Source organism: Gymnoscopelus braueri (assembly GCF_963280865.1).
Source record: "Gymnoscopelus braueri genome assembly, contig: SCAFFOLD_249, whole genome shotgun sequence".
Lineage (NCBI taxonomy): Eukaryota > Metazoa > Chordata > Actinopteri > Myctophiformes > Myctophidae > Gymnoscopelus > Gymnoscopelus braueri.
This window is the reverse complement of record NW_027660750.1, coordinates 62286-72812: the sequence shown is the minus strand read 5'-3', so window position 1 is coordinate 72812 and position 10527 is coordinate 62286. Positions and strand designations below refer to the sequence as shown.

General features: G+C 40.2%; 1 protein-coding gene across 1 annotated transcript; it reads left to right on the top strand.

Moving 5' to 3' along the window:
- Window positions 1–4961: 4961 nt before the first annotated feature.
- LOC308081219 (chemerin-like receptor 1) lies at window positions 4962–5981 on the top strand (the record flags this gene model as incomplete). The annotated part of the gene is made up of 1 exon (XM_080457607.1): window positions 4962–5981. One exon carries the CDS (start codon window positions 4962–4964, stop codon window positions 5979–5981), a length of 1020 nt encoding a protein of 339 aa, XP_080313733.1.
- Window positions 5982–10527: the final 4546 nt, after the last annotated feature.

The following is a 10527-nucleotide window of genomic DNA, read 5'->3' as shown; positions in this document are numbered from 1 at the left end:
CACACACACACACACACACACACACAGTGAAGCTGCATTGTGATGGAGGATGTATGTATGTGTGAGTGTGGTTTGACCCATAAGCCTGTTTCCTTTGTGCACAGAGACCACTCTAATAGCAGCGTAGACTTCACTGTTTCATTTATGTTCATATTATGTTTACACTCATGTTGTTTAATGTAGATTATTATATAGACTGTCTACACTCATAATGTTGTTTAATGTAGATTATTATATAGACTGTCTACACTCATAATGTTGTTTAATGTAGATTATTATATAGACTGTCTACACTCATAATGTTGTATAATGTAGATTATTGCGAACGCGGAAGGAGGCGCGGCTTCGCCGCGCCTCCGACCAAGTGGAGCTTACTATGTAACTCTGCCTGGGTTGTGTGTGTCTCTGTCCGTCTGTGTTCACCTCTCATTGGCTGCATGCACCCATGTGACTCACATGCGTGCACTGCCTGTAAGCAGCCACCCGAGTGCGCCAGAGTGCAGGAATTTAGACAATGCTGTGATTACAATGCACAACAGCCTGCCCCCCCCCCCACACACACACACACACACACACACACACACACACACACACACACACACACACACACACACTGTCAATGTTCTCTCTCCATCACGGTGAAATAACACGGATTACAAGTCCGTAAATACACAATATTTCCGAGCTGCGTTCGCTTCCCGTGTTCGCGCGTCTTACTTGTTATATAGACTGTCTACACTCATAATGTTGTTTAATGTAGATTATTATATAGACTGTCTACACTCATAATGTTGTTTAATGTAGATTAGTATATAGACTGTCTACACTCATAATGTTGTTTAATGTAGATTATTAAATAGACTGTCTACACACTCATAATGTTGTTTAATGTAGATTATTATATAGACTGTCTACACTCATAATGTTGTTTAATGTAGATTATTATATAGACTGTCTACACTCATAATGTTGTTTAATGTAGATTAGTATATAGACTGTCTACACTCATAATGTTGTTTAATGTAGATTATTATATAGACTGTCTACACTCATAATGTTGTTTAATGTAGATTATTAAATAGACTGTCTACACACTCATAATGTTGTTTAATGTAGATTATTATATAGACTGTCTACACTCATAATGTTGTTTAATGTAGATTATTATATAGACTGTCTACACTCATAATGTTGTTTAATGTAGGTCGGGGTTCAATTCCCCGGCCGGTTCATACCAAAGGTCATACCAAAATGTGACCCAATGCCTCCCTGCTTGGCACTCAGCATCAAGGGATGGATTGGGGGTTAGTCCCTGCAAACTAATAGCATCATGTCCAGGGAAGGGAGTGTAGTTTTACATCAAGTTGCCTCAAGGTACAGAAACGGCTCCTGCCCTATGGGCCACATGGCTCGTCAAGGCTTATTTGTACAACGGCCACTAAACCCCAATAAAATACAATACAATACAACTAAAGTCTACAAGGGACACAGGTCCAGCAGGATCTGATGACAAAGAAGTGCCAGATCACCTGCTCCACTCCACACAATGCTGGATACACAGGATAACAGAGGGCCAAGTGCTGCTGGTTCAGGTACTTACACAGCAGGCAGAGCGCTATGCTCTGTTGTGATAGGGTGCTCAGCACTGGCCAACACCTCTTCCTCTCTGGTCACTCACAGCCGCTCCGGGGTCTAGAAAGTGTTGATGGCTTGTTAGGTCACCTCTTGTCACCTTTGTCAAGATACAGGGGCCCTCGCTTGATGTGTCGTTGGCGTCGTGATCCTCAGTCCATGGAGCGGTTTCACTCCTCTCTCTCTCTCTCTTTCTGATCGCCCGTCCGTCTGCCTCTCCTTGAGGTCAACACCTGCGAACAAGGTTATAATAAGTTGTTGCGAACGCAGAAGGAGGCGAAGCCGCGCCTCCGACCAAGTGGAGCTTACTATGTAACTCTGCCTGGGTTGTGTGTGTCTCTGTCCGTCTGTGTTCACCTCTCATTGGCTGCATGCACCCATGTGACTCACATGCGTGCACTGCCTGTAAGCAGCCACCCGAGTGCGCCAGAGTGCAGGAATTTAGACAATGCTGTGATTACAATGCACAACAGCCTGCCCCCCCCCCACACACACACACACACACACACACACACACACACACACACACACACACACACACACACACACACACACACACACACACACACACACACACATACACACATACACACATACACACACACACACACACACACACACACACACACACACACTGTCAATGTTCTCTCTCCATCACGGTGAAATAACACGGATTACAAGTCCGTAAATACACAATATTTTCGAGCTGCGTTCGCTTCCCGCGTTCGCGCGTCTTACTTGTATTTTTATTTAGTTTTGTATTTATGCTTTCAATTTTCGTTAAGTTTCAATAAATATGATTGTTTATTTTTATGTATTTATTTTTAACATTTGGCTTAGTTTTTTTTATTAATTTTAATGTTAGTTTACGTTTATATAGGGTAGTCAGGGGTGAAATTAAAAAATATTTTCACTATTTTCAAAGACCTAAACAGACGTTGTCTCTATGATTTTAATTCATTTTAATGAGTTTTGTTAATACACAATACTGTTTCAGTTATTGTTGTTTTGTTTCAATTAACTAATGTTTTTGTCAGTTCTAGTTTTCGTTACTTAGGTTTAGTAAACTATAATGACCTTGCCTGTGACCTGGCTATCCTCCTAGGATATCCAGGCAGCCTCCCATGGATGAGGTCTCCCAGCAGGTGGACAGGCTGCATAGCATTCATGGGTACAGGCCCTTCACCGGTAGCCTGGCATGGCTAGACTAATATCACATAGATTTTAGTCTGGAATCTCTGTGTGGAACCTGCGTTTCCGAGGGGCAAATAAAAAAAATGCCCCTCGTGATAAACCCGCCCATATTTGCATACTGGGCCCTGATTGGTCCCTCACAACTTCGGAGGGAGAGAAATCCAATTTCTATTGAGAGGGGCCAGACCTAATCTGCCGAGGGCATTTTTTTTTTGCAATGGCAGATTTGTCTGGAACCAGGCTACTTCATCGGCTGGGTGTCCCTGCCTCCCCCGGACCCTTGCCCGTGGTAGCTGTCCTCATTCTGGCCAGGCCACAGTGCTCCTGTTCCTCTTCTCCTGGGCAGCACCCTCTCTTCTGCAGGTCACTGGTTTCTCTTTCAATTCTGTCTGTCTGTCTGTCTGTCTGTCTGTCTGTCTGTCTGTCTGTGAACCAAATAACTAATGAGTGATCAGCAGGCTGGTTCAAGGTTCAAGGTTCAAGGTTCAAGTTTATTAATGTCCCAGAAGGGCAATTGGGTTTACAGCCAGAGTAGTAGTTTAAAACATACAGACAGTACAGGACAACAGCAGACATGAAACACCATAGCATAAAAACATCGATCTGGGCGCGTCTAGTGCAAGAGATAAAAAGGAATTATAAAGTAATTATAAAGTGCCGGCATAAAGTGCTTGTTTCTTCATCATCCACATCATCATCATCATCATCATCATCATCACAGTAAAGTGCAAGAGATAAAGAGAGGCTGCCATAAAGAGATGATCAACTTCTGGGTCTGCAAGAGATAAAGAGAGGCTGCCATAAAGAGATGATCAACTTCTGGGTCTCAAATGGGAATGGGAATATATAAATTACATAATATGTCAGATGGTACAGAACAAGAAGTTTATGCAAGATATTAATTTCGTATTCATACATACGACAAACTCTGCAATGAACCGCAGACAAACTCTGCAATGAACCGTTATTATTATTACTAGCTCTGATATATCACTATTATTAATAGATATATTGAAGTAGGGTTTTAGTATTTGAAATTCAATTAATATGTGGCTGTACATAACCAACAATATTTCTGGTCCCTCCTGTGGGTTGAGGTGAAATAGCGTTTGGCTCTGTGTTGTTTAGAGCAGGGTTTCTGAAACATTTTCAAGGACCCCCGCATTGACATGTATTTGGCTGCGGACCCCCATTTGATTTGATTTTGTGCCAGGCAGCACCCCAATAAGATAAGATTTGTCAAATGCTGTCTACAGTTTTTTTTTAAATAGTAGCTCAACAAGCTTGCCCTGCGTGAGTTGCATCGTATTGTGGTATGTTGCAAGCTTGTAGATCTGCTATATTCAAAACGCTGCTCCACAGCAGTTTATATTTTGTGGCATTTGCGCAAAATGGCCCCTTCCCGCTTACTTTGAAAGCCAATCGTAGCCAATTGGAATTGAATCTGAAAAAGGTGACATAGTATACATCATGATCCCATGACTCTAGATAATGTTTCCCGATTTGTGTGAGTTTTGGACAAAATATGTAGGTAGCAGTAGCAAAAAGTGTGTTTTGAAAAAAATCTTGTAAGGCAGAAATGGACAGGGCCTATGGGAGTTGTGATCTAAGGAATCCAGGGTAATTATTTTTTTGGACTGTATGGTTTTGGACTGTTTGGACCATGGTTCAAAGGTTATTGGCTAAAAAGTGAAGTGGCCTGTACACCATGAGGCCGATTAGAAGCATTTGGGATGGAGGTTAGGAAAAAAAACTTAAATACACCAAAACCAAGGACGGGTGTTTTTGATGAATCAATCATGCTCAAAAGTTACAATGGGTTTGTATAGGAAGGGGGCGCGTCTGATAAAATGACTATCACATATCTAAATGCAGAATCAAGCAACTTCAAAAGTGTCCGGGGCGCTCACAAAACCCTGAGTAGATGTTAAATGACCCCAAACAAATATAATATATCCATATATCCATTTAACACTTATTTTAACGTAAATATATCACTTATCTTTAATTAAGTGCTCTAAATATTGATGTGGTGAAATTATTTAGGCCATTATAAATGGTTTTGGAGTCTTACTTAGCCCTACGTGTGATAAAACAAAGCATGTAACCTCCATTTGTTTTGTTATTTTAGGACGATGGATATGGAAAAATCCCTCAAGATCGTGTCCCTCGTCATTTACAGCCTGGTCTTTGTGCTCGGCGTGTTGGGGAACGGTGTTGTCATCTGGGTGACAGGCTTCAAAAAGGAGAAAACCATCAACACTGTGTGGTATCTCAACCTCGCTGTGGCCGACTTCCTCGTTACAGCATTCCTGCCCTTGACCATCACAGAAACAGCTCTGGACCTCCACTGGCCTTTTGGCAAATTCATGTGCAAACTAAACTATATCGTTCTCCTCACGAACATGTTTGCCAGCGTCTACATTCTGATGGTCATCAGTGTTGACAGATGTTTATGTGTGGTGTGGCCAGTGTGGGCCCAGAACCACCGCAGCATCAGAAAGGCATCTTGTGTGAGTGTGGGTGTCTGGGTACTGGCCTTAGTTTTCAGCTCCCCTTACTTCATCTTTAGGACCACGCAGCTCCGTGATAAGGACATCATTGAGTGCTCTGACAACTTTGGACTCATAGATGACAACAGCACATCCGCAGGGAATCAGTTGTGGAATTTTCGACTTGGGGCCATGATCATCACTGAGTTCCTCATGGGATTCGTGGTCCCTTTCACCGTCATCGTCTCCTGCTATTCTGTCATCATCTACCGACTCAGGAGGAATCACTCTCTGGTCAGCCATTCAAGTCGCCCCTTCAAAATCATAGCAGCTGTTATCACCACCTTTTTCCTGTGCTGGGCGCCCTATCACATCATAGAACTGATTGTGTTGGTGAAAGAGCACAGTGAAACACTGGATAATGTGGTCAACATTGGGTTTCCCATAGCTGCCTGCCTGGCATTCCTCAACAGCTGCCTGAACCCGCTGTTGTACGTGTTCATGGGTCAAGATTTCAAGAATGTATTTCGCAGGTCTATCCTGAAAGTGTTGGAGAAAGCCTTTACTGAAGAGCCGCCTCAGACCAACACTTCCACAAACCCAGGGACCACCAGTCCTAGCAAAGCAGAGAATTCCTTTTCTGAGGTACAGTTGTGGGGTTAGGCCTATATTTGAAAGGATTTTAATAAGCACAATTGTAAACTTTTTTTTCCTGAAAAATATTCAAAAGAATTATGTTGAAGTTAGAGTTTTAAAAATAGTATTATTTGTAATCGTAGACAGTCACAAAACCCATTTTAATTTTGTGTCTGCCAGCATATGATGATACATTTTGCTATTTACTTACAACAAAAAAATTGCTTGCTTATCGTATAATAATAGAAAGTCCTGTTTGCACCAGCCAATCCCTGTATTGATTGTTCTGGAGTTCACCTGTGTCAAGTTTGCTTATACCTGTCTGTTTCCCTGAAATGTGTGTTGGATCGTCTAGTTTTTTTTTCTTTTTTTACCTGTCTTCCCTAGCGTTTGGTTCTAACTTTGAAGACAGACAGCTGTTAAATTATTTTTGAACATTTGAAAAAGAAAAAAAAAAACTGCTATTGTAAAGCTATCAAGAAAATATACTTAGAAATGTGTACTTTTGAATCCTTAAATATTTTGAAAAGCAAGTACTTACACAAACTTTCACTTTGAGTCATATTTGACCAGAGTGACTCAAATACTGAGTACTTTGTCTACTACTGGACATGTACTGTATCCACCACTGCTGCAAAGCAAACGTATCCCATTTTAGACACGGACTGTATCTATTCTGGATGATCCAAATAAAGTGCTGTGTGTGAAGGAAGAAGAAGGAATAGCGTTATCTATGTGTTTCACCCAGGTCTGGAATTTTGTCATTTTAGGGGCAAGGGCCATTTGGCCTTTGTATTGTAAATTTCAAATCAAATAAAACAAATGATTTTCAGTTGACTATATAAGTTGACTATAAATAATTTAATTTATTATTATTATTATTATCTTAATACATGTATTTACAAATGATCAATGTCTGTAGAGTCCATGGTCTCAGCCCATGACTTATCAGAGTCACTGCAGGACTCATTTGAAGATGGACATGTAGCTTGGAATCCAGCCTGATTCGCTACGTTTGTCTTCTCACTTTGCCAGTGTGTTGGTATTTCCATTACGTAGGCAAGTCAGGAAGTGTCCTCCAGTTTTACATAGGACAACACTGGTCACCCCCCCCCCCCTACAGACCAACCAGAAGCTGCGGGCTGTTGTCTCCCGTTTGTGCACGGAGATAGGAGGCTTTCCAGACTGTGAATCGAAGTGAGGAAAAAACAGACGCCGAACGTAGCAAGCAGGCTGGATCCGATGCTAGGACATATGGGGAGTAAGGGGGAGTTCAGAATCTTAACAAATGCACTGCAGTCTTTATTGACACTAAATAGGCAAAGGATTAAATGGTATAATCAGCTGGGGCAGTGTGGGCGGGGCGTTAAGGCCACAGTGGCCTCAAGGCAGGTCATTTTTTGAGGGCCAGAAGACCAAACTGAGGGGCAACGGTGACCATGGCCTCCATGGCCTAAATGAAATTCCTGCCCTGTGTTCACCGCTTCTTTCCATATCATTTGTTGACTATAGTTGAATGCACACACATACATTTTCATGGAGCGGACAGACAATGAAGCAGAAAACCAGCAGTGGTGGAAGAAGTACTCACATTTTGTACTAAGTAAAAGTAGCAATACTACAATGTAGAAAGACTCTGTTACAAGTGAAAGTCTGGTAGCCTATTCAAAATTGACTTTAGTTAAAGTACAAAAGTATTGCAATCAAAATATACTTAAAGTACCAAAAGTACAAGTGCTCATTATGCAGAATATCTGATTTTACAAGTTTTTTACATTTATAAAAATATCTACAAGCTCACAACACGTCGCTTTGTGATACGTTGTGTTTCCTTGTAGATCAGCTATTTTCAAATAGCCAAAGTATAAATATAGGGCTGAAATGGTTAATGTATGTTTTGTAATAATAATCTAAATCTACACAGTAACTAGAAACTAAAGTTTTCAAATAATTGTAGTGGAGTAAAAGTACAATATTTGCCTCTGAGATGTAGAGTTGAAGTAAAATGATTGAAAATTGTAAATACTCCAGTAAAATAAAAAATAAAATCCTTAAAAGTGTACTTAAGTACAGTACTAAGTAAATGTACTTAGTTACATCACTGAAAACCTGAGCAGTGTTCAGTTCACTGAACGACCACTTGAGGTCAGTGTTGCTCTAAAAGTAGCCGCCTGCGCTCACTGCTCGCCCCCTTTGCCTTGTGATGTCCTGAAGCCGAGGTCAGCACATAATTGGCCCACATGGCTTCAGTGAGGGTGAAGCCTCAGTGGTCATGTAGGAGCTACGGGACGTCCAAATAAGGTGACTGTGATGGTAAGAAGCGACGGGAAAGCAATCATAGACATTAAAGTGCTTCACACACACATTTAAATGTCACAATTTAACTGAGATAGAAAAGAAAAAAAACAGTTTGAATTAACCACTTTAACCACTCAAGCCCCAGGGCCCTCATATCAGATCCTATAGTATTTCTGTCTTCACCAAATCTCTTTGTGGAAAATAGCAGATCTTCAAGCTCACAACGTGTCATGCTGTTACGCGTTGTGAGCTTGAACATCTACTATTTTCAGCTATTGATATCTTTTTTGAACATTTCTGGAAAATCATTGAATTCGTACTTTGAAAAGCAAGTACTTTTTTAATTTAATACAAATTTGACAGCAACTTTCACTTGTAGTTGAGTAATGTTTGATCAGGAGTATAATACCCAAAGCCCAAATCTTAACAAATATATTCTAACATTTGAATATAAATCTTGAATCTTGCACATGGTGTTTATATTAGCAATTAATAGAAAAGTTATAATAGCAATTAACAACAATTATTACTACAATTATTCAGAATTTTCTTATTTGTTTAAAAAACATCTAAATCTAAAATGTTCAAAGATAGCAGATGTACAAGAAACGCTTTGAGCTTGTAGATCTGCTATACCTACTTTCCCCGTTTTAATGGCTTAACATATCTAGAATATTCCATTCCTTGAGTCCATCGCTTGAACTGTTCCTACCTAATCTTCTGTAAATAGAATATACTGTGAAGTTGTTAACATAAAGTCAGGTGGCAGCTACTGAAAAAATGCTGTTGGTGTATAAAATATACCAAGATCATTATGTAGGCCTACTTACGCTGATGCTCTTTTTTTGCACTCTCTCTTTCTTTTTTAAAAATCTTTTCACAGTTTTATTATTGTTATTGGTATTACCTATGCTGTTGCATTTTCTGAAGTAAACCGAATAAAAAAAAGTTTTACTCTTATGTACCTGTACACAAGATGTAACAATAAAGCACAACCTTGAACCTTGAACCTTGAATTGACTCCTGTCTGTTCAGCAGCAGGTTACCAATCATTTCCTCTCATTGGCTCACTTGACTGACACTGTAACACATTATCGTCCGATTGGGCGAAATACCACATTCACCACATCTTTTCAAGATTATGCTGGGGACCACGTGGAACCCCCTCAAGGACCCCTGCAGGGTCCCCACCCCACTTTGTGAACCATTGAACATAATAGACAGGTTATAATAGTATGTTAATATTATACAAATATCAATATCACTTAGGTTTACAGCACCTTCAAGATATTCTGATGACAGAATTTGATGTATGTATTGTCACATAAAGTGAATAATAAAGCTAGCTGGTCTTGTATGCCAAGTATGCTATGCGCATGCGTGCACCAGTGTGTGTGAGTTGTGGTTGAATGGCACAAGGATATAAACCAGTCTTGTTATGTAAACCGGCAAGCGTGCGTCAGACTCTGTGTTATGCCACATGTGTGACAGACAAATGTGTGGTTTGTCTGATAGTTTATGACAATTTTCTGGTTGTCTGATACAAATCTGACACATTTGTGGTTTGTCTGAAAGTTCCCTTCTTCACCACCACTGTGCAGTTTTTGCTGAATACTGCAAAAACTTGCGCAGTCATGGTGAAAAAAGGGAACTTGGAATGACACTTTAAACAAGAAATCATTTCACAAGACTTTATCAGAAAATAAAAAGAAAGAAGGAACTGAAATCCTCGCCACATAATTATGTATAAGTGTACTATAGATGATACATACATACATACATACATACCTACATACATACATACATACATACATACATACATACATACATACATACATACATACATACATACATACATACATACATACATGTTTATTTTTATTTTTCTCTTCTGGTGAATGTCACATCACAGGTTAACATGTGTAAAACAATGAGGGAAGGGAAGGAAAAAAATAAGGAACTAGAAAAAGTGGTCCTCGGAACACAGGTCTCCGCCAGGTCAGGTAGGTTATTGTGGCCTCCTGGTGGCGCTATAATAGGCCAATGTGAAAAGGGTGCCATTTGTTCTTAGGCAATCGGCAATCGGACACTGCATTCATGATTTGAGGCATTTTGTTCCAAAAATGTGTGTTTGCTAAATTAGACGTGCTGGTGGCGCTATAACAGGCCAATGTGAAAAGGGTGGCATTTCTTCCTCGACCTAGTGGGAATTTCACGGAGCGTTCATGATTTGAGGGATTTTGTTCAAAACAAACCAACCCTGCAAACTTTGGAA